At 35.5% G+C, this 23,615-nt stretch overlaps 2 protein-coding genes across 2 annotated transcripts in view; one reads left to right on the top strand and one right to left on the bottom strand.

Annotated features, from left to right (window-relative positions):
• Window positions 1-968: 968 nt before the first annotated feature.
• LOC116866192 (C-type lectin domain family 12 member B-like) lies at window positions 969-21,715 on the bottom strand. The gene is made up of 7 exons (XM_032854957.1): window positions 21,529-21,715; window positions 19,644-19,745; window positions 11,687-11,785; window positions 8,768-8,980; window positions 5,057-5,163; window positions 1,807-1,915; window positions 969-1,072 (listed from the first exon to the last, which is right to left on the bottom strand). Exons 1-7 carry the CDS (start codon window positions 21,617-21,619, stop codon window positions 969-971), a joined length of 825 nt encoding a protein of 274 aa, XP_032710848.1. The 5' UTR covers window positions 21,620-21,715.
• The window catches only part of LOC116866193 (C-type lectin domain family 2 member F-like), a 41,515-nt gene continuing 37,013 nt past the window's right edge, over window positions 19,114-23,615 (top strand). The window contains exon 1 of the mRNA XM_032854958.1: window positions 19,114-19,227. The gene's annotated coding sequence lies outside the window, so the exon portion shown is untranslated. The remainder of the gene's footprint in view (window positions 19,228-23,615) is intronic.

Below are 23,615 nucleotides of genomic sequence, written 5' to 3'. Positions count from 1 at the left end.
TTGGAGGACTCTGAAATTCCTGAAGAATGGAAGAGCTTGCTGAAGATAATTTCTTGGCAAAAATGAGGAAGGGAGATATGCTGGAGGAGGTGAAGCTGCCTACAAGAAACTTCACATTTAAGGAACTGTTGGAAGTCTTTCATATCTTTGACATCACAAAAGCTAAAATGTTAAAAGCTGATCCTAACCTAGAAAGGAATATGACATATGTGCTTTGGTGAATGCTGTGAAGTGTGTAAACCTGGTGACTCACAGACCTGTACACCTGGGGCTAATAAAACATTATATGTTTATAAAAATATTTTAAAAATTTAAAAAAAAAGAAAGAAAGGAATATGGCAAATTGCCAAGGAATGGATAAAATGTTCAATCTGTAGAGTAAGTTGTATCACAAAAAGGAGTTATACCATTCCTCTTGCTTCTCTTGATAAATGGGAGAAACCACTTTAATATTCAATGTTTCTAATATTTGGAATTACAACATGTTAAGTAGTATTATTTTACTTTTTTCCACTTCTCTACACATTTATAACCAATAGTAAGACATTTTTAATATTTTGACAAAAAAATTTTTAAAGTCACAAAACAATCAAAAAATTTTCTATTGGATTCTGAGATCGATTTTTCAAAGTTTCAGCTTACATGGTCACCTTTATCTTGCACACTAATACAGTAAACTAGGAATGTTTGCATTTAGCTACAATTGAAAATTTGATATAGCTACTTTATTTCACAAATATGATAACTACTAAAGGTATTAAATTTTCCAATCATTTCATTTCTTTTGAATGTAGTATACTTCACTGTTTTTTTATTTAAATTCAATTAGCCAACATATAGTACATCATTAGTTTTTTATATAATATTCAATGATTCATCACTTGTGTAAAATACCCAGTGCTCATCACATCACATGCCCTCCTTGATGTCCATCATGAATGACCCTGTCCCCATCTCTGGGCCTCTGGTTATTTTCGTAACCAGGAGTTGTTTGTTTCCAGGAGTTGAGTTGTATTTGGTGTGTGTCCCATTGTCATGTTTTTAACTTCACTGTTTTCAGCAAGTGTCAAACCTGTGACCAGAAAAAAAAAATAATTATGTGCTTTAGTTTGAAAAATAAACAGTTACCTCATGAATCTAATCTATTATTGCCAAAGTTTATTATTTTCTTGTCAGATTATTTTAGTTAAACAAGACCAAAGTGATAATAACTATGGTGATTTCTTACACTACTGCAAGAATTTAATAGAATTCAACTGTCTATGGCCCAAAGTTACCTCTGGGTCTTTCATTGACAATTCACCCAAGAAGCCATTGAAAAATCTGGGTATGCCCAGGGCACTTCAGATTCATGCTTGGTGTTGTACTGCAGTTATTGATATTGATTCCTTTTATTCTCAAAGTGTTCAGGTTTGGACAATAAATCATATGGCTACCCTGATTCCCATTCTATTTTATATTGCACAAGATATTATTATTGACCTTGATTTTACTTTGTCTTTGTAACTTCTGTCCATTCCTTAGGGGCTTAGGAAAGCATAAGAGTGTGTAAAGGACAGGGAAGCGTAATAGTTTCTGAATTTCTATCTTCCATGTTCTCAATTCTATGAACTCCTTCTATATAGAACAGATTTTTTTGCTGAAAAAAGTATTGCCTGAGCTTCAGGCAAAGGTTCCCAGAAATTTTTTACCTATCTTGATACATTTTGACCACATATGGAGGGTGGCTGTCAGAGAGACATCTTCAAAATTAACAAACTAGATTTCCTTTATTATTGACAATAAGCAAGTGGCAGTTTAACTCACAGGTCACAATGCAAAATTTTAAAACCCTTCCTTCTTCCCAATTTGTCTTCTTGAAAGGAGAATCCAGATCCACCCAGGGGATAGGTAATGGAAAACATCTAAAGAACACCTATAAACAACAACAACAACAAAATCAGTTACTGCTCCTTTGTACCACTGAGAGCTAATTCAAGTGCCACAGAATCAGATTAGTATCATCAAAATTCCATTCAATAATCCTTTCATTTCTTGTTTCCTTGTCCCCTTTCCCTCAAAAATTTTAAAATCTTTATTCTTCTCAAGCTTTCTCTTAACACCATCCCACTCTAACACTGAGCAGATGATAGGCAAAAAGAGAAGCCATCAGATGAGCTAAATCCCCATTTCTCCAGACACCACCTGGCTGTACTGACAGAGGTTCTGCATTGACTGTGAATGGACTCCCATTCATTGGGGACTAGCCTTTCCAATGAGGCCCTCCACTCTTTTCCAATTTACTTATTTCTAATCTACTCTTTAAATCTTTCCCTCTTCTTTGGGCACTGCCCTGAAGTGAGTAATAATGTCTTGAAAACCCTTCCTGGTTCTGTAAATTTTTTTCTTAAGATATCAAAGGTAGCTTATCTTCCATTAACATTCAAGATGCTTAAGAGAAAATCTGGAGTTTAAATTTGATTTTATCATTTCTTTGTCCTTTGGATTTCAAGCCATTTCTAACTATCTGCTTTGAGCACTGTCTTTTCATTTTTTTTTTGTATATGTAATAGAATCATTGCAGTTTAATAATTTGCTAATTACTGATTTATTGTCTTGATTCACCTTAGATTATAAGCTTCTTTAAGATTTATAAGGGTGTGGATTTTTATTTATCCTCAGTATATACTCCATGCTGTAGACTTAAGTAAAATCTTAAGAAATATTTTTTAAAATAATAATGTTATCAGCATGTACCCCATATTACTTCATTTGTAATACTCTTGACAGGGTCATTCTTTAGTTGTCAACTGACTCTTTACTTTTAAACGTATCTTGGGCTTTGAAGATAGGCAAACTAGGCTTTGAGTCTTTGGTCTGCTACTTATTCATGTGACCTTAAGAAATTTACTTATCCTCTATGAACTTCAGTTTCCGAACCTGAAATTTAGATATAATGGAACTGATACTGCAGATTGTTTTGTGCCTAAATAAAGCATCTTTTTTGGTTTGTGACTTAGAGCAGACATGTAATGAATAGTATTTGTCATTACTTGTATGTACTGTTTAGCCTCTTGGAGGTGTTTTCACTGTTAATTACATCATTCTTTTTTTTTTAAATATTTTATTTATTTATTTAACAGACAACGACACAGCAAGAGAGGGAACACAAGTAGGGGGAGTAGGAGAGGGAGGAGCAGGCTTCAAGCCAAGCAGGGAGCCCAGTGTGGGGCTCAGTCTCAGGACCCTGGGATCATGATCTGAGCTGAAGGCAGACGCTTAACGACTGAGCCTACCAGACACCTCAAATTACATTATTTTTGAAACACTTCTTTCCATTAGCTCCCTGGTATCACACCTTCTTTGTTCCCCTTCCTTCTTTAATCACTTATTCTTAAACACTTGTGATAGCTCTCCTAATTTCCTGCCCCATTTATGGTGTGGATACTAAGGATTCTATCCTTTGGCTTCTTCTTTTCTTAATCTACCAATTTATTTTGGATTTTATCATCTAATCTATAGATTTTATTTTTATCGATCAAAACTTACCAGGCTTAAATTCACCTTGTACATAGTATTAGTACATAGTAATCATTAGTAAATATTTGATAATGACTGTTTAATAAAAGTATGGGTGGGCAAATTTTTAAAATCTTCAATACAGTTATCTCCCATTCAGCTCCAACCCCAAAAGCATTTTATGTCCATGTCATTCTCACAAGCACCATAAATTTGACCTGTTAAAATTTACACTCAATATCAGTCTCAAACACAAAAATACCATATATATGAATGATTGTTTTTCCTTGTGAAAAATTTCAAGACAAAAACTTAAAATTCTCATAGTCTGCTTTTTCCTTCATACCTCACTTCCAATTAGGTTGTGGCATGAAACAACTTTATTTTTTCTTAATTCCTTAACTGTTAACTGTTTCTCTTGATTCAGATGTCTCTTTTCTTAAAAATGTAAATTAGCAAAATAATACACTAAAATAATGAAAAATCTCTTCTATGACATTCTAAGTATGCTCTTTGCCTACAGAAAAGAAAAACAATTTTTAAAAAATCAAGATATTGAAGAATACTGGTACTTCAGCCAAACTTAAGGTGTTTCCAGTATCATAAGTGGATATACAATAAGGGGAAAGACATGTTTTCTACCTTCAGGGAGTTAAAACTCTTAACAAAACAGATGCACTCATAGCTGTTAACTAAAAATGTAATGCTGTGGGGAATATGAAAGAGAAAGACATTAATTGAGCTTGTTTAGAAGCAAAATTTTAAAGAAGCAATGAGGCTGAAACTTGAGAAGTGAATTGGATTAGTTGAGTTCGAAAGGGACAGAATAACTCAGGTAACAAAACTATAAAGGGAAAAAATCACAGAGGCATGAACCACATTCAAGAAATGTTGATGATAAAATCTGGTTGGTTGGAGCATGCTATATATATATTAAACAAACATACTGTGCTGGATTGTAAGGGTTTTAGCATTCTACATTTGGAAATTTTTTTTCTACACTCAAATATTAAGAAAAACAACAACAAAATAATCATGAGCATTGCAGTAAGTTTACCTGATTTGTTTCTTTGTATTTTAACTAATAACATTAATTAGGGTAGTGATGTGTGACGATAAGAAGTTATATGCAGGATTGTGCCACGTACATTATGACTGAGAGTATAATTTTTCATCACAGGACAACTCTAAGGGAGAAGAGAACCCCATGATTTAATTTGTATCAATGGCCAATTAAAATATGCCTCTCACCTGGAATAAATCGTTGCTCTCTCCTTTCTGATTCTACAAGAACCAGAACACACAGGGAATAAGAAATCCCGAGAAAATAAAGTTCCATAACTTATGTTTTGTGACAGGTCTCATGGATTGATCAGTGTAATAATTGTATATACTTGGCATTTGAACCTGTGATAGTGGAATTCCCCAATAACTGCTCAAAAGGTAAAGGGCTTGGAGGCCATTTATTAGGAATAGCCAAGGACTAAGGTTGTTATCCCAATTCTCCTGACCTATATCTTAACAATACCAAAAACTTTCTGTAGATCATAACACAGACCTGGGTATTATTGCAATTTTTCTTATTGTCCATATTCATCTGGGCATGATCTTGGCTTCCATTTCCATACCACATCCATGATTCCAAACATGAGTGAAATTGAACATCTGAAAAACACATGAGGAAAGTTTATAAAGATATGATTCTGATACACACATAAGCATAATATGTATGTACAGATATACTATGAATTAGCATATGTATCAGAATTTACAACCCTTTGCATTGCCTATTGAAATGATTAACCAAAGTTACATATTGAGTGAGATGACTGCTTATAATATGAGAGAAGGAAGAGAATGGGATCTGAAATGGTATGGGATTTGGATCTAGAATAATCTGAAGAAAGAAGGAAAATCATAAAGAGGAAGAAAAGTGATGAAGGGCTTACTAAAAGCACTCAAAGAAAACTACAACGTTTGGATTCCTACAGCAAGACTGTAGTCCATCTCTAGTCTGTATGTATATATATATTTTTTTTTTACAGAAACCTTAGCACCACCCTGTTTCCAGTGATTTGGTTTTTCTATCAGACTCTGCTTTAAGTGGTCTAATTTTTTTTTGTAGGGAAAAATTCAAACCCTCCCCATTATCTAGGGAACATTAGTGACACTCCAATCTTGTCTACTAGTTTGTTCAGGTTTCTGTCAGCCATTCATTTTGAATACCTTGAAATTTCTGAATACCCCATGCTACCCCTCACCAATTTTATTACAATATGCTTCCAGTCCCAGCATTGAATATTATACCCCTACCCAATCTCAACTCTTTCTTTCAACTATTGTTTCTTGCATTACATATTTATGTTTATGAGCACTCATTACACTGAATTGTAATTTTCTGTTTACTTGTCTGCTTCTTCTATCATGCCATGAGTTACTTAAGGCAAGGGATAGTTATTATTGTTATGCATAAGACTTAATATTCTTGAAGGTCTCCCAAGTGTTCACACGTAGTGTGAAGTGACTTTCTTTCTTTCTTTCTTTCTTTCTTTCTTTCTTTCTTTCATCTTTCTATTTTTCTTTCTTTCTTTCTTTTCTCTCTCTCCTCCTATCTCTTTCTTTCTTATGAAAGAAGATAAGAAAGGAAAAAGTGAAGAAAAGAGGGAAGAAAAATGACTGAGAAGCTATAGGATTTGGGGGAGGGGAAAGGACATGGTTCTTCTCTGAAGAAATTGGATGAACTGTCTGGCAAAGCCTAGGTTTCCACTGTGATTGTTGTGATTATCATTTATATCCAGTCTCATTTGAAAAGGAAAGTTGCATGTTCATACACTCCATCTTGGTCTTCTACCCTTAAACTATCCAGATAGATTTGTCGCTTTCAAAGAAATCTAATGAAAAAAACTATCTCTTTGAATAACAATGGAACCAACCCACAACATCTATTCTTTTAGTAAGGATCATAGTGTATATAAGAGCACCCTTGCATGAAAGAGAATTTTTAAGAAAAATATTTTAAAAAGAAGAAGAAAGAGATAGAAAGGAAAGGAAAAAACTCCCCCTTCATCCTCAAAAATGAATTTAGGAAAGAGGAGAGTGATATTTTAAAATACCCTTCTAATTACTATACTTATAGGACTCCAAAAGATATTATATATATATATATATATATATATATATATATATGTATATATATATATATACATATATATATATATATAGTAAGAACAGGATGCTACAAACACTCTCAAGAATCATGTAAGGTTTTATCAGATTAAAAATATGATTGTTGAAATAATAATCAGTAGGAAAATTCAAAAAGGAATCTTTAAAAAAAAAGAAAATACAAAGAAAAGAGACAATCTGCAAATTTTAACATTTGAAGGGAAGTCATGGAAAGAACAGGAAATAGAACTCAGAAGTAAGAGAGTGTATTTTTCCTAAAATTGAAAAACATAAACTTTCAGACTGGCAAGGCTACAGAGTGCACAGCAATTAAAAAGCACTTATACCCAGAATATCCTAATATTTCAGCTCCCACAAATGAATAAAATATTTTAAAAGCTGAAGTCCAGTGTCCTGGGTGCCTCAGTTCATTAAATATCTGCCTTCTGCTCAGGTCATCATCCCAGGGTCCTGGGATGGAGCCCCTTGTTGGGCTTCCTGCTTAGTGGCGATTCTACTTTTCCCTCTCCCTCTGCCCCTCCCCACCTCCTTTGTGCTCTCTCTTTTCTCTCTCTCTCAAATAAATAAAAAACATATATTTTTAAAAGAGTTTATTTATTTATTTGACAGACAGAGATCACAAGTAGGCAGAGGGGCAGGCAAAGAGAGATGGGGAAGCAGGCTCTTTGCTCAGCAGAGAGCCCGATGTGAGGCTTGATGACCCAGGATCATGGCCTGAGCTGAAGGCAGAGGCTTTAACCCATTGAGCCACCCAGGTGCCCCAATAAAAAAAAAATCTTAAAAAAAAAAAAAAAAGCTAAAGTCAGATCATTTTTATGGGATGAAATCACCCTGGAAACAGACTTCTTCACAACATTGTTTGCTAGAAACAGTGAGAGAACTCTCAATACTTGCTAAGAAATTAATTTTTAACCTTTGAATTTATACCTAGCCAAAATAAAGACCTTTTCAGACATGCAAGAAGACAGAACATTTATCTTCCACATACTCAGCAAAACTCCATTATAGATGAACTTCATTAAAATAAGAGTGTAAAATGTGAGTGTAAAAGAAGAAAGAAAGAAGGAATTAAAAAACAAACTGATGTAAGGTGGTATCTCAATGTGGTTTTGATTTGAATCTCCTTAATGGCTAATGATGATGAACAACAAGTGTTGGAGAGGATGTGGAGAAAGGAAAACACTCTTACACTGTTGGTGGGAATGCAAGTTGGTGCAGCCACTTTGGAAAACAGTGTGGAGATTCCTTAGGAAATTAAAAATAGAGAGAGCTACCCTATGACCCTGCAATTGCACCACTGGGTATTTACCCCAAAGATACAGATGGAGTGAAAAGAAGGGCCATATGCACCCCAATGTTCACAGCAGCAATGGCCACAGTTGTCAAACTGTGGAAAGAACCAAGATGCCCTTCAGTGGTCGAATGGATAAAGAAGATAAGGTCCATACATACAATGGAGTATTATGCTTCCATCAGAAAGGATAAATACCCAACTTTTGTATCAACATGGAAGGGGACTGGAAGAGATTATGCTGAGTGAAATAAGTCAGAGAGAGTCAATTATCATATGCTTTCACTTACTTGTGGAGAATAAGGAATAACACGGAAGACATTGTAGATGGAGAGGAGAAGTGGGTTGGGGGAAATCGGAGGGGGAGACAAACCATGAGAGACTGTGGACTGAGAAACAAACTGAGGGTTTTGGAGGGGAGGGGAGTGGGGGGTTGAGTGAGCCTGGTGATGGGTATTATGGAGGGCACGTATTACATGGAGCACTGGGTGTGGTGCATAAACAATGAATTTTGGACTACTGGAAAAAAAAAAACTGAATCTAACTGAGGAAAGAAAGAGGAAAAAAGAGAGAGAGATTAGTTTGATAAAATAATATTAAAACATAACATGAAGAAACTCAGTCAAAAAAGAAAAAGTGCTTAATACAAGAATTTGTAAATTATTACTGTATTTCCATGTTTTCTTTATTTCAGATATATTTCAAGATTTCAAACCCAGTAAAATGTCTAGGAAAAAATGAAGAAACTGGTCAGGGATGAGACTAGATGAAATAAGAGACCATTTCACTCACCTTTTTCCTTCTTCATTAACTCTTCACAGTATTCTGAGGTAAAGTTTGTCAGCTCTTTTAATGTGTTTTGTGTCATATTTTCAAAACTGATAAGCTCATTTGAGATATTATTACACATATTCATGCATAGCGTTAAATTTTCTTCCAACTGTTGTATTTTGCTTTGTTCAATATCATTTGTTTTTCTGTTGTTGAAAATGAGTTTCCAATAATCTATAATTGATATCAGGAGATTAATGACTTTAAAATAGTCAAAGTTTTCCAATAAATTATATTATCACAATTATTACTTAATAATTTAATGGAATACTCATATTAAAATGAAACTTATATATGTATAAAATACTAACTGTATGTACTTCTAAGATTGAAATTTATTTGAAATAAAAAGATATGTTACAGAATAGAGAACTAGTTCCTTGTTGAAGAAAATGTCCCAAAATGTTTAAAAATTAAAAAAAAAAAAAAAACAAGAAACGTCCATGTGAAGCAGGGATCTCAAAATAAAAGATGATGCAGTTCAGTAGTTAGTTTATAGAAAATTCACACCTGTGAAGTTAGGAGGTACTATAACATACTGGTGAGCCTATGTGTTGTAATTTTTGAGTTTCTTGGACAGATATAACCATAATTTAAGGATGGGCAATTGGTAAATGGCAGCCTCGGGATTAAAAAAAAAAAAACAGAACATGGGGATCATATCTCTAAGAACATCAGGAGACTCAGAAAACTTCATAACTGCTTTATTTTGTGGATTGTTAAAACATATTTTGGTTTTTTTAAATAGGCTGATGTTAGTTTACCTGAGAACCCTGCAACTTAATAAAATATTTATTTTTTAATTTAAGTTTTATGAGGATTAAATTAGATAAAGTCACAAAGGATGGGTGCTCAAGAAAAGTTAACAATTATAATATTCCTTCTATTTCCTCAGAATGCCTTTGTACTCACTGTTGTAGGAGGGAAGAGAAGGGGGAACAGAATCACCCACTAGCATCCAGGGTTGAGAAGAGATGCTCCCAAAATATGGAGTTCTTAAAAGATTCTTTTAATTATCAAATAAGTAACTGATATTTAAAGAAAAAAATCATTATAGGGCCTGGGAAATGCAGTAGAAGAATAGAAGACACAACCAATGTAGCAAAGCAGAGAAACATAAAGACATAAGGCAAAGGGCCATTAAAACCATAAAGTATAAATGGAATACCATGCAGCCATCAAAAAAATGAAATCTTGCCATTTGTAATGACGTGGATGGAACTAGAAGGTATTATGCTGAGCGAAATGGGTCAATCAGAGAAAGACAATTGTCATATCATCTCCCTGATATGAGGAATTTGAGATGCAGGGTGGGGGCTTGGAGGGTAGGGAAGGAAAAAAATGAGACAAGATGGGATTGAGAGGGAGACAAATCATAAGCTCTTAATCTCATAAAACAAGCTGAGGGTTGCCCGGGGGTGTGGAGGTAGGGAAAGTGTGGTTGGGTTATGGACATTGGGGAGGAAATGTGTAAGCCTGATGATTCATGGACCTGTACCCCTGGGACAAATAATACATTATATGTTAATAAAAATAATTAATTAAAAATAAAATAAAAACCATAAAGTATAAAATGAAATGATAGATGTATAATCAAATACTCCCCCTGATCACTTACAGACCATACGGAATTGGAGAAGTATTCTGGGTTCTCTGACCTGGAAATTGAGTGTAAACATGATTATAGGACATGATTTGGGTAAAGACTGAATGAGATCATGACCCTATGTGTTGCAATTTGAGTTTCTTGGACAGATATAGCCATAATTTATATGTGAAGAGCTTGGGAAAACATTAGTACTCAAAAATGATAAGTAATATAATGTTATAAGAGTATTTAAATTATTAAATTATTAAATAAAATATTATTAAAAATAAAATATAAATGATATCTACTCTATGACTCCAGAGATATTAATGCTGTTTTTATATTTTAATAGCCTTTAACTCCTGTTGACAGATACCAATTGCTTTTAGTTTCCTCTCTTTCTCTGTATTTTGAAGTTTTGGCAATTTATATGCATTTTATCTTTATTGAGAAAATATATTTTTAAGCACTTGTGATTCCTTTTTTTCTTATTTGTGGAACAAATTGCTAATAAGGGTGGATTGGGAGTTTTCCTTTTCTTATAAAGATACTTCAGCTTTGATATTCAAAAGCCTACTCATTTCTTTTTATTCACCTATTTGTTCCTGAATTCACTCATTTATTCATTTAATACATTCATTCAGTCAAAGAATACCAAGGATGAATAAGCCATAGTCTGTGCTTTTATGAAGCCTGCATTATATTGGAGGAAAAAAACCCTGCCCACCAATTATTGTGCTATTGTCAAGAACAGTTATAGAAGTTTTAGGAAAAAAATAATCATCTGGGAGAAATTATCTTTCAAAAGACAGCCCCATGAAACCAGCTCATACTCACCTGAAATTGGTGTGATTCCTAGGACAAAATAACTGGTTATTAATGGAGGAATTAGAGAAAACATCAAGTATGATAATGCCATTTTGAAGTATGTTTGCAATTAGAATGAATTAGACAAGAAGAAAATGCATGAAGAATGGGGAATTTGCTTTAGACATATGAAATCATCATGCAAACTCTCAGTCCATAATTAATTGTATTTTTGTTGTATTGATTTCATAATTTCTAGAAAAATGGGTTTACATTACAATCTTTAGCCTTAGTTGTCACTGAAGGAATTTGTCATTAAAATATCCTTAAGACAATGATGAATATGATATGGTCCTACAGTAATGACACATATTTTCTCCTCTACTAATCTGGAAATATTATATGGATATGTCTTGGGACTTGGATTTATTTGCAATGTGCCTGATAAAACCAATCCATAGGCTCAGAGAAAAGTGGAAACTTACACCTCAGGCCCAGTGTCCCCAGTCCAGCCAGCACCACCAGGTTCACAGTCAACGAAATGAAAGCAACAGTGCACCACACTTTTGACTGAGTGCTATGTCCTGTGAAGAAGCACCAATTTAGAAAAAGACATGAAGCAACACGTTTTATGTTGTTTCCTTTTTCCATAACCCTGTCCAACACACCTGCCCCTTATGTATAGGACTATTGGAATGTTCTTAATGAAAATAATTGCTTGCAAAATCAAGCAAAGTCCTCATTAAATACATCTTTACATTCACAATTAACACTGAAAACACATAATTCTAAGTAAATGTGATCATAGGACATATTTTGGATACTTTCATTGACACTCTCTTGTTCATCTTTTAGCATTGTTTTTTCCCCTCCCACCTTCCCCATCTTGCCGTTTCCTCATCCTCCCCATCTCCAGGAAATCAGTGTTGGCCACCTGATGGTTGTTCTTTCCTAATTTTTCTATGCTAATATTGATATCTATTATTTAATATGATTTATAATCCATTCTGATGATTGCCCTTTCAGGTTTTCTCTTTAATGTATTATTAGGAAATCATCTACTTCCTTTAGACTATCAAATTTATTGCCATGAAGTTACAGAGGTTGGAGCATTACACATATTTATTCCCTCCCATTTTATTTATTTATTTATTTATTTATTTATTTATTAAATGAGCGGAAGTGGATATGAGATTTCTGGGGTGTGCTCCATTTTTTTTTTAAGATTTTATTTATTTATTTGACAGACATCACAAGTAAACAGGGTTGCAGGCGGTGGGGGGTGGGTGGGATCAGGCTCCCTGCTGAACAAAGGGCCTGATGTGGGGCTAGATCCCAGGGTCCTGGGATCATGACCTGAGCCAAAGACAGAGGCCTTAACCCACTGAGCCACCCAGCCTCCCCTATTCTCTCCCATTTTAGTTACTTATTTAAACATATTCCTTTTTTAAAAAGATTTATTTATTATTTTAGAGTAGAAAGATAACATGGGGAAAAGGAGACAGAGAGAGAAAGAATCACAAGCAGACTCCCCACTGAGTGGGAGCCCAACATGGGACTTGAACCTAGGACCCTGAGATCACAATCTGAGCTGAAACCAAGAGTCAGATGCTTAACCAACCGAGCCAACCAGGTGTCCCTAGCTTGATATCTGATACCTTTGCTTTCTCCATTTTTCCTTAATTTGGCTATTAGGTTTTTTTAAAATAAAACCAGTCTCAGAGTAACTTTTCTCTTCAAAACCTTCCTATTTATTGATTTAAGCTTTTAAATTTATCAATTCTCTTAAATTCTTTTGTGATTTTATTATTTTTACATTAAGATGGGTTATTATATTCTTTCTCCTTTGATTATGAAAAATTGGGATGAAAGTTTTTTTTTTTTTTAAAGATTTTATTTACTTATTTGACAGACAAGTAGGCAGAGAGACAGGCAGAGACAGAAAGAGGAGGAAGCAGTCTCCCCCTGAGCAGAGAGCCCGATGCGGGGCTCAATCCCAGGACCCTGGGATCATGACCTGAGCTGAAGGCAGAGGCTTTAACCCACTGATCCACCCAGGTGCCCCTGGGATGAAAGTTTTAGCTGTTTCCAAAAGGACATGTTTTCCTTTGCATTATATTCTTAATATCTGTAATTTTGGAATAGCTAAATTTAGACTCTCCAACCTAGACTTTTATAGTACTTTTATTCCCTTTCCTCCTCTCTCCTAATGCTGGGTTTTATCGTGACAGTTTAGTAAAATTTGTCCTAGACTACTATTGACTTTCTCTTGCAGTGTATCTATTTTATAGCAAAAATGATTTAGCACTTTCATTATCACAATTACCATTATATTTATTCCATCATCAGCTATTACTTTTTGACTCACCTCTAAATTTTCCCTTACATTGAGGTCTGATTAATTCCTTGTATGTCTGGAAATTTTCTTGAGTATTTTTCTTAGATGGAGTACATGGTAAATTTTTATTTTGTTGGGATGGATGATTTATATCTTTTCTGAATTAAAGATGGGAGAATGGCAGTTTTTTTCCCCTCCATATATATCCAGTACTAGAGGATATCTAATTATTCTTTATTTATTTCCTTTTTTATATCTGTCCTTTTCCCTCTTTATGAAATCTTTTTTACATATTAGATTACTTGGATATGTTATCCAAACCTATTATGATTTTTATTACCTTTATAACTTTGAATAATTTCTTCTGTCTGATCTTCCGGAATATCCTGTCGGGTCTTAATGATCTTTGCTCTTTCTTTTAACTCATCTGCTGAAGTTATTGCTGTCAAAGTCATGTTTTCAATTAAAAATTTTTTGATTCCATAATTTAATGTCTTAAAAAAATCTTATTATGCTAGTTGTTTAATTTGGTTATCTGTCCCTTTAAGGCATTCAATTTTACTGACAGTTACCTATTTGGGACTTTTGTGTTTTTTCTCCTTTGGCCTCTGGATCCCCTAAAATCAATAGCTATTTTTGTTTTCCCTTAGTTTTATTTACTCGAGTTTGAGATCAAGATTTGGGATACTTTGAGAAGCATCACACCTATGTGTAATGGAAAGCACAGTTGTTTCTTCCACTATATGTCAATGGCATGCCAGGTGACAAGCTGTTAATTAACTCTATGTTCCATAAAAAGGGACAAACTTGGTCCAGTGTCTTCTTGGATACAAAGTCTAGTACTTTCTCTGATTTAGAATTACAGAAGACCTTTTTTGCCTGTCTATTCAGTTTGCAAATGAATGGTCTGAGACCAGAAAGATAAGCAAGCAAGTCCTTGTAGGACCACACAAGAAGGTTGGTATAATATTTCTGCTATGGAGTTCAATAATCTCAAGAGACTGGGACCTTTCCAAGGATGAAAGAGGCTTAAATCTTCTCCTAAGCTCTTCTTATTCTTCTTTTCCCTGTGAATCTCCACATTCTTAAGTAACACAGAGGCAAACAAGTCATCACCTCTTCTCTTCATTGGAACCCCAATAAGAGTTTTGTTATAGACATACTTCCTATGTCTTTCCTATTGCTTCTAGTTTCTTTTAGGAGAGGCACTTACTGGTAGGAAATGGGAAGGAAGGGCAGAATAAGATTGCATTTGGGCTGAAATGTTGATTAAAAATCAGTCCGGAATTAATCTTAGAAATATAGCTCATTCCTTTACCTTTATTCTCCCTAAAAATTCTGATAAAATAAAAATAGAGAATAAAAAATGCATAGATTCAAAATAATGAGAAAGGAAACAACATAAATGGCATTTGGAAGGTAGAGAACAAAAGTTGCTAGTAACTTCGTGGGCCTTGGAAAAGTGAACCAAAGTCAAAATTCTCATTTAAAAATCCCAAAAGTTGCATTTTGGTGGCTCAGTTAGTTAAGCATTTACCTTCAGCTCAGGTCATGATCTTAGGGTCCTGGGATCAAGTCCTGCATTGGGCTCTTGCTCCGTGTGGAGTCTGTTTCTCTCTCTCCCTCTTCCCCTGCTTGCACACTCTCTCTCTTGCACTTGCTCGCTCTGTCTCTTGAATAAATAAATAAAATCTTTTTTTAATGTTTCACTTATTTCATTTGTTTTTTATTATGCTCAGTTAACCAACACAAATATTCTGTCTCTCAAATAAATAAATGAAAATTTAAAAAAAACTCAAAAGTTCTGTAAGTTGGTGATAACCTCCTACTTTATCATCTCAAGTGGAGATGTGGGGAAGCCTGAAAACTGAGAAAGTACCTGAAAATTTACATATGATTCAGGTAGACTCCTAAACCCATATTTTCCCCCCCATTTCATACAATGAGTTACCCACTGTGAGATAATAGGATATATATCTATACTGTATCTGTATCTATATGACTATCTATCTGTTCTGCTTCCTGTCACAGAGCTTCTAAAACCTTGATATTTTCTTAAGTGGTAAGAACACTAGGAGCATCTCTTCTTCTAATATTTGATCTTTAACCCTGCTCCTCACACAAGGATCCTAAACCCTTATACAATCCTAAGTGATAAGGAGCATCTTTGCTCTTATTATTTTTTTTTTTAGATTTAGTTATTTATGAGAGAGAGAAAGAGAATGCACACACGAGTGGTGGGAGGGGTAGAGAGAGAGAATCTTTAAGCAGACTCCCCACTGAGGGAGGATCCTGGGAAGGAGCTTGATTCTAGGACCCTGAAATCATGACCTGAGCTGAAACCAAGAGTCTGACACTGCACCAACTGAGCCACCCAGGTGCCCCAGGAGCATCTTTTATTCTAATGAAGTGAGTCTGAGTGGGCATGTGGATGGGCTCCTGGGTGAGAGGTGGTCACGAGAAAGACCAAGCCATGACAAGAAGCTTGGAATTTTCACCCCACCCACCCCTGCTTCTCTTGAGCAGGGAAAAAGTCTGAAAATGGAATCATTAACTCCATCAATCATGCCTATGTAAGGAAACTGCCATAAAAATCCCAAAAGTATGAGGTTCAGAGAGCTTCCAGGCTGGTGAACATAGTATCAGGAGGGTGACCCACCCCTGCTTAGGACCCTCCCAAATCTCACCTTATGTATCCTTTATCTGGCTGCTTATCTCTATCCTTTATCATATTCTTTAATAAAGTGGTAAATGTTAAATGGTTCTCTGAGTTTTATGACCTGCTGGGGCAAATTAAGTGTACCCCAAGAGGGGATTATGGGAAACTCTGTTTTATAGCCAAATCTAAATGAAGTTGTGGGTAATCTGGGGACATACTTCTTGCAATTGTCATTTTAAATAGGGGGTGGGGCGCCTGGGTGGCTCAGTAGGTTGAGGCCTCCTTTGGCTTGGTTCCATAATCCCGGGGTCCTGGGATTGAGCCCCCGACAGGCTCTCTGCTCAGCGGGGAGCCTGCTTCCCCCCCCCACCCTCTCTGCCTGCCTCTCTGCCTACTTGTGATCTCTGTCTGTCAAATAAATAAAATAAAATATTTAAAAAAATAAGTAGGGTGGGAGCAGTCTTTTGAGACTGAGACTTTACCCTATAGAACTTGACACTATCTCCAGGTAGATAGTAATAGAACTGAGCTGAATTGTAGGAAATGGCAGCTGCTGTCACAGAGAATTGCTTGATGTGGGAAAAATGTCCATGCATTTGATGACAGAAGTATCAAAAATGAACTGTTCTGTGTGAATAGTAAAGGAGAAATCGCAGGGAAAAAACTCATGGTAGAGAAGAAATTTCTTTCTTTCTTTCTTTCTTTCTTTCTTTCTTTCTTTTCTTTTTCCTACAACAAGTGGAAACTGAGGTTTCCCTTAATACCCTCTCATAGTCATTCTGAGAGAAAACTGTCTGGGGCAGAGTATTGGAGGAATCCTCTCCAGAGCAACTAACTGACCTAAAAGGGGAAATTCAAACAAACAAACACATACAAATATTGACAATTGGGTTTCTCAGAGAATCACCCAAGTACATGAAGGCTACACATATACCCTCATATAAAAATGAGACCCCTCTCAATTAATTTGGCATCACACTCTTTTTTTAAAAAATTATTTATTTATTTATTTGACAGAGAGAGAGAGCACAAGTAGGGGGAGTGGAAGAGGGAAAAACAGGCTCCCTGCTGAACGTGGACCCCAATATGGGGCTCTATCCCTGGACCCTGAGATCATGACCTGAGCCGAAGGCAGATGTTTAACCGACTAAGCCACCCAGGTGCCTTTGGCATCTCACTCTTAAATGATTACAGGCAACCAAATATCACCAGATATTCGAAGAAAGCTGCCAACATGAAAGACTGAGAAAAAAAAAAAAAAAGACTGAGGAAAAAAAAGACAAAATGAAAGCAGAGATAACATAGTGAGAACACTTAAAAAGTTCTGTAAATAAACTAAGATCTTTTACATTTCTACTGGAAATGTAAAAATGGAAAATAATTTTCACAGTTTCTTGTAAAGTAAATATACCCATCTAACCCAGAATTCTACTCCTATGTATTTACCTGATAAGATTTTTTTTTTATTTTTTATTTTAGGGATGCCTGGGTGGCTCAATGGGTTAAGCCTCTGCCTTTGGCTCAGGTAATGATCTCAGGGTCCTACGATCAAGCCCCAAATTGGGCTTTCTGCCTAGCAGGGAACCTGCTTCCCCCCTCTCTCTGCCTGCCTCTACCTCCTTGCGATCTCACTTTCTATGTCAAATAAATAAATAAAATCTTTAAAACAAAAAAAAAAAGATTTTTTATTTTAAAGTAGGTTCCACACAACCCTGAAACCAAGACCTGAGCTCAGATAAGGAGTTGGACATTCAACCGAGCCATCCAAGCACCCCGACCCAATAAGATTTTTAAAAAATATGTCTACACAAAGACTTGTACATCATAGCAGATTTATTTACACTAGTCCCAATCTGGAAGCCACTGAAATGTCCATCCACAAATGAATGCGTAAACATTTTGTGTATTCATACTATGGAATATTATTCAGCAATGAAAAGGAAATAACTATTGAAAACATACAATATGAATTAATCTTAATAACATTATGCTCAATCAAAGAAGCCAGTCATAGAAGACTGCATGTTATTTGAATCCATTTATATAAGATCTGAAAGCAGACAGAATAATGTAGGGTGACAGAAAGTAGATCAGTGATTACCTCAGTCTAAAATTGGTGGTGGGGATAACTTAGAGGGGAAATTTTTTTGTATTTTGTTTTTACTTTTTGGAAACACTGATTAAGAAATTTTATTATAGAAAATGAATGCATCCAATATCCCCAAATACATTTGTAACAACAGACACACAGGAAACCTGATAATATTTACTACATCATAGCCTTATTCTTTCCAAAGGATAAAACATTATGCAAAAACAGGGAGTGAAGGTTGAAAGAGAGAGGTGGTTAGAGAAAGCAGGTACTGTCCTTTTGATTAAAAGACACAAAATACTTTTTGGGGTGACAAAAATATTGTGTATCTTGATTTTGGTTACAGAGGTTTATATTTGTTAAGTACAATAAACTATACACTTAAGGTTAAGGGTATATTCTTTTGTATTTAAATTGTACTTCAATAAAGTTGACTTGAAATGAAATTTTTCAAAAGTAAGATACAATTTTGTATCTATGTCTGAAACTGGAATGTTATATTAGAAGACTTGAGGGGGGAAAAAAGATTTCATTGAAAATGAAATGATACAAGGAACATGTTTGTACTACGTAAATTAAAATATAATTTAAAAAAATCATCCATGAGGGTAACTGGGTGGCTTAGTTGGTTAAGCGTCTGCCTTTGGATCAGGTCATAATCCCAGCATCCTGGGATCGAGTCCCACATTGCAGGGTTGTAAGGAGGGAAGGTCCCTGCTCACTGGGGAGTCTGTTTATCCCTCTACCTTTTCTCCCTGCTCATAATCTCTCTCTCTCTCTCTCTGACAAATAAAGAATATTTTAAAAAAAGAAAAGAAAAGAAAAGAAAACCATCCATGAAATTGAACAGAGGGATGAAATGATGAAAAATGGGAGGAAATACGGAGCCCCTACGTGATACAGACGATTAAGCAACCTACTCTTCATTTTGCCTCAGGTAGTAATCTGAGGGGCCTGAGATCAAGGCCCGTACTGGGCTCCACTTTCAGCATGGAGTCTGCTGATGTTTCTCTCTCCCTCTCCCTCTGCCCCACATTTCTCTCTCTCTCTCTTTCCAAAATAGATAAATCTTTAATAAAGAAAAGGAAAGTGGAAGGAAATAATACTGTAAAATAGGAAAAATCTAGAAAAAGACAAAAACACTGGGGATGGATGAAGAAAATAAAAAGAAGATGTTTTCCCATAAGTAAAGGATATGACTTTTCATCACCTTTTGTTTATCCTCCTTATTTCCCTTCTCAAAAGTTTTCCATCTTTATCTTTAAAAATAATCTCTAATTGTTATGTTCTGGTGTCTCCCAAATGCTCTTCTTAACTTTCTCCAGTGGCTACATTTATTCACATAGGGTTTACCTGCCACAGCTCTGCTCTCTGCCATCTCAGGTATGCTCTCAACTCCCCCTGCTTTATTTTCAGTTTCACCATCCATTTCCATTTCAGGAACTTCATGATTGTCTTTAAAAAAAAAAAAAAGTGTTTTAAAAAAAAGGTCAGTTTTCTCTATTCTTTACTTTCTATCTAGATAATACCAGTGTTCCTGGTCTGATGCTGATTCTGATGGTAGATATTTTAAATAGACAAACCCTGGGGCACCTGGGTGGGTCAGTTGGTTAAGTGTTGGACTCTTGATTTCGACTGAGGTCATGATCTCAGGATGGTGAGATCAGTCCCCCTGTGGGGCTCTTTGCTGGGCACAGAGCTTACTTAAGATTCTCTCTCTCCCTTTCCCCTCCACCTCCATACTCACATGCTTTCTCTCTCACCTCCCTCTCTCATAAGTTAATTAATTAATTATAATTGACAAACACTGTGTGATCTTTTACTAAAATAAAATTCAAACAACCTACCCTACTGTATAAAAAAGATTAAATTGTCTTATAAGGAAACATGTATTAGAGAATATATAACAAAATGTAAATTGGATCTTCCAGTTTATAAGCACTCTAAGTCAGTTGCCCATGGATGGCAAGTATGTAATACTTCTCCCCAGTACATACAATGCCTTTGTCAATATTGTAGACACAGAGAAGAAGACCCTATTTAGGGGAACTGGTCCCTAAAACATTATCCACTAACCTGATGCTTCAAATTATATAACCAGAGACATGTTACTAGAAGTGATTTTTCTTCCTCATTTGAATATAAAATACTTTGGGGTAAATTTATAAAGTAAAAATTCCATATGTTGGGGCACCTGAGTGGCTCAGTGGGGTAAGCCTCTGCCTTCAGCTCAGGTCATGATCTCAGGGTCCTGGGATCCAGGCCCACATCAGGCTCTCTGCTCAGTGGGGAGCCTGCTTCCCCCTCTCTCTCTGCCTGCCTCTCTGCCTACTTGTGATCTCTGTCAAATACATAAATAAAATCTTTTAAAAAAATTCCATATGTATGTGTACATATATGTATGTGTACATTCCATATGTATTGTATGTATTCCATACATACACATACATACATATGTGTGTACATATATATAGATAGATGATATAATTTTATAGTAAGATCAAAAAGACTGAAAACAAATACAAGGGAATAAAAATAATATAAATAATAAAATATAAATAACAAAACATAATCCCAGGGATGGCACAAGAAACCATGTATCCTATAGCAATACAAAAATTTCAATAAATACAATTTTGATGTTCCCCCAAATCATCTTCTTACTGTTTCACTGTTACTTATAACTTTCTAGGAATTGAATTCCTGGATAAAACAGACTGGAATTATATGGCCTGGAATGATATTATATAGAGATAAGACACCTTCAGTCTTGCTCCTTCACAGAAAGAAGCAAATGTTTAGCACACCATGACTGACTAGGATCCCAGGGTCCTTTAAATCTCATAGCATATGTCTATATTATATCTTTCAGCAGTTAAATAAAAATCCTAGATATTTATGTTCATACTATTACTGTTTTTTCTTCCCATAATAGCTTGTATGTGAGATCATCCGAAATGTCTAAAAACATAAGAAATGTTATTTTCGTGACACCAGAGATCTGGATTTCCAGAGGCTTAAACCACCGTGTTTGTTTTGTTTTGTTTTGTTTTCCACAAACTATGATTTTACAAGCAAAATAAGATAGACAACACTAAGCTCTGGCATAGCAATTTCCCTATGGACTGGAGCTCTGTCATCAAAATCATCAACCTTGAATTGAAGGCGAGGAGAACTCACCAGTGTAGTTAAATAGCTCTCTTTTCTGGTATGTCTGATCCTACATGGAGGCTCTTACCTGCTCTCTTGAGACTGTAGCTCTCCTGGGATGTCTTCACCTGGGAAGCATTTGGAAATTTGAGAGTAGTATAAGTCACTTCTTCAGGCATACTGAACAAATACAACACTGTTGGTCACTGGGTGTGGTGCATGTCTCACTGAACTTCACAGAAGCTGCTCCTGTGGCATGATCTATGCATGTGGCGACTAAGTTCAGTGATCTACCTTTGTAAAAACCAAGCAAAAATATAGTGTCAGAAAACAGAACTGATCCACTGAGAATTTCAGAATTGCTTTATTCACACCTCCACACACATTTCTTATCTTTCTTTTCTTAACTTCCTCCCGTAAACACCAAGTTGAAGAAATGGTCCTGAAAGAAAAATGTGGGTTTTAAATATAAACATTCTTTTTTTTTTTTAATTTGTGGAAAATAGCAGTGACCTCCCGACTTAAGAAGCCTCTGTGGAAAAAATACAAATAAAAGTATCACCATTTCTGCATACATAAAGTTGTTAATCAGCATGTGCCTGTGAGAACAGTGTTGTAATCGAAAACACTTAACTCACTACTAACTCCCAGAAAACCACAACTGAGTTAGTTCTCACCAAAATATTGTTCCCTTTCTTTTTCCTTCCTATTTTTGTGGGTTGAAAAAAGTCTTTAGAAGTTAAAAGAAGAATACTGGGGCACCTGGGTGGCACAGTCAGGATCGTGAGATCAAGCCCAGTATCAGGCTCCCAGCTCAGCTGTTGTGTGTTGGGGGTGGGATGTCTGCTTGGGATTCTCTCCTCCTGCCCCTCCCCCCACTCTCTGTCTTTCTAAGATAGATAAATAAGTTTTTTAAAAAAGGAAAAATATTAATAGAGCAATACAAAACCGAAGAGTGATAGTCGGGAAAAGAGCAGGAAAAGCTACATTTGAGCTACATTAAATAGAGATTTTTTTCCCCTCCTCACCCCTACCCTCCACACAGAACAGCCCCTGAAAAGAAGGGAGATGTATTTTAGAAGTGGAAGTTCTTTATTTAGAGTGTTATCTGTCAGGTTAGGATCTGAATTCTAAGAACTTGAATTTGTGAGGAACGTAGGGTGTATGTATGCATTAATCTGTTCTACAGACTGAGGAGTTATAAAGTTCAGGGAGCTCAAGTGCCTTGGTCATAGTCCAGCAAAGATTAGTCCATAGAGAACATACTCTGCATCCTGAATATCTAGCATAGAGGCAAATGTGTATCACATATTTAGTTAGTATCTTTAAATGCGTAAGTTACTAACTCATTCAGAAATAATCATATGAAGCAAGATGGGATTGGGAGGGAGATAAACCATAAGTGACTCTTAATCTCACAAAACAAACTGAGGGTTGCTGGGGGGAGGGGGGTTGGGAGAGCGGGGGTGGGGTTATTATGGACATTGGGGAGGGTATGTGCTATGGTGAGTGCGGTGAAGTGTGTAAACCTGGCGATTCACAGACCTGTACCCCTGGGGAAAAAAATATATGTTTATAAAAAATAAAATTTAAAAAAAAAAGAAAAAAAAAGAAATAATCATAGTATTGCTCAGTGAAAAGCACCTGTTAAATACTATTATTAATAAGAACACCTTTATTGACATTTAAGAACGACTGGGACATTGTGCAATAGGCACAGAGTCTAGAAAAAAATGGGGTTAAATCACAATATTACAAAAGTAAAAATCAAGAATATTTAATGTGGTATTGAAAAAGACAATATACATATTTTTTTAGGAAAACCATGTTCTGATACGTAAACCTTGAAGAGATGAGAAAGACTAAAGACTTCCACCATGAAGCTCAGAATTTTCACTGATTTTAATTGCTCTGGAGTAACAGATATTTCTCCTATCCTCATAAACGTGTTTTTATTAGTAAGGAACACCCTGCTGGGGGGTGGGGGGCAGAATCATTCACTCTTCTAATCTTCCTTCTGAAACCTTAAGTAGTAAAGTATCTCCTAAATCTTCAAGGATCAGATTTCTTCTCACATGTACTTATTTTCACCCCACCCCAGTCTGATCATAATATACCTTGTCTCCATAAATATAAGTGCAGTACAATTCATTTCATAGGTGCATTCTGCCTATT

Source organism: Lontra canadensis, unplaced genomic scaffold (genome assembly GCF_010015895.1).
Source record: "Lontra canadensis isolate GAN:19392208 unplaced genomic scaffold, GSC_riverotter_1.0 scaffold9, whole genome shotgun sequence".
Lineage (NCBI taxonomy): Eukaryota > Metazoa > Chordata > Mammalia > Carnivora > Mustelidae > Lontra > Lontra canadensis.
The sequence above is the reverse complement of the archived record's forward strand: the minus strand, read 5'-3'. Positions and strand labels throughout refer to the sequence as shown.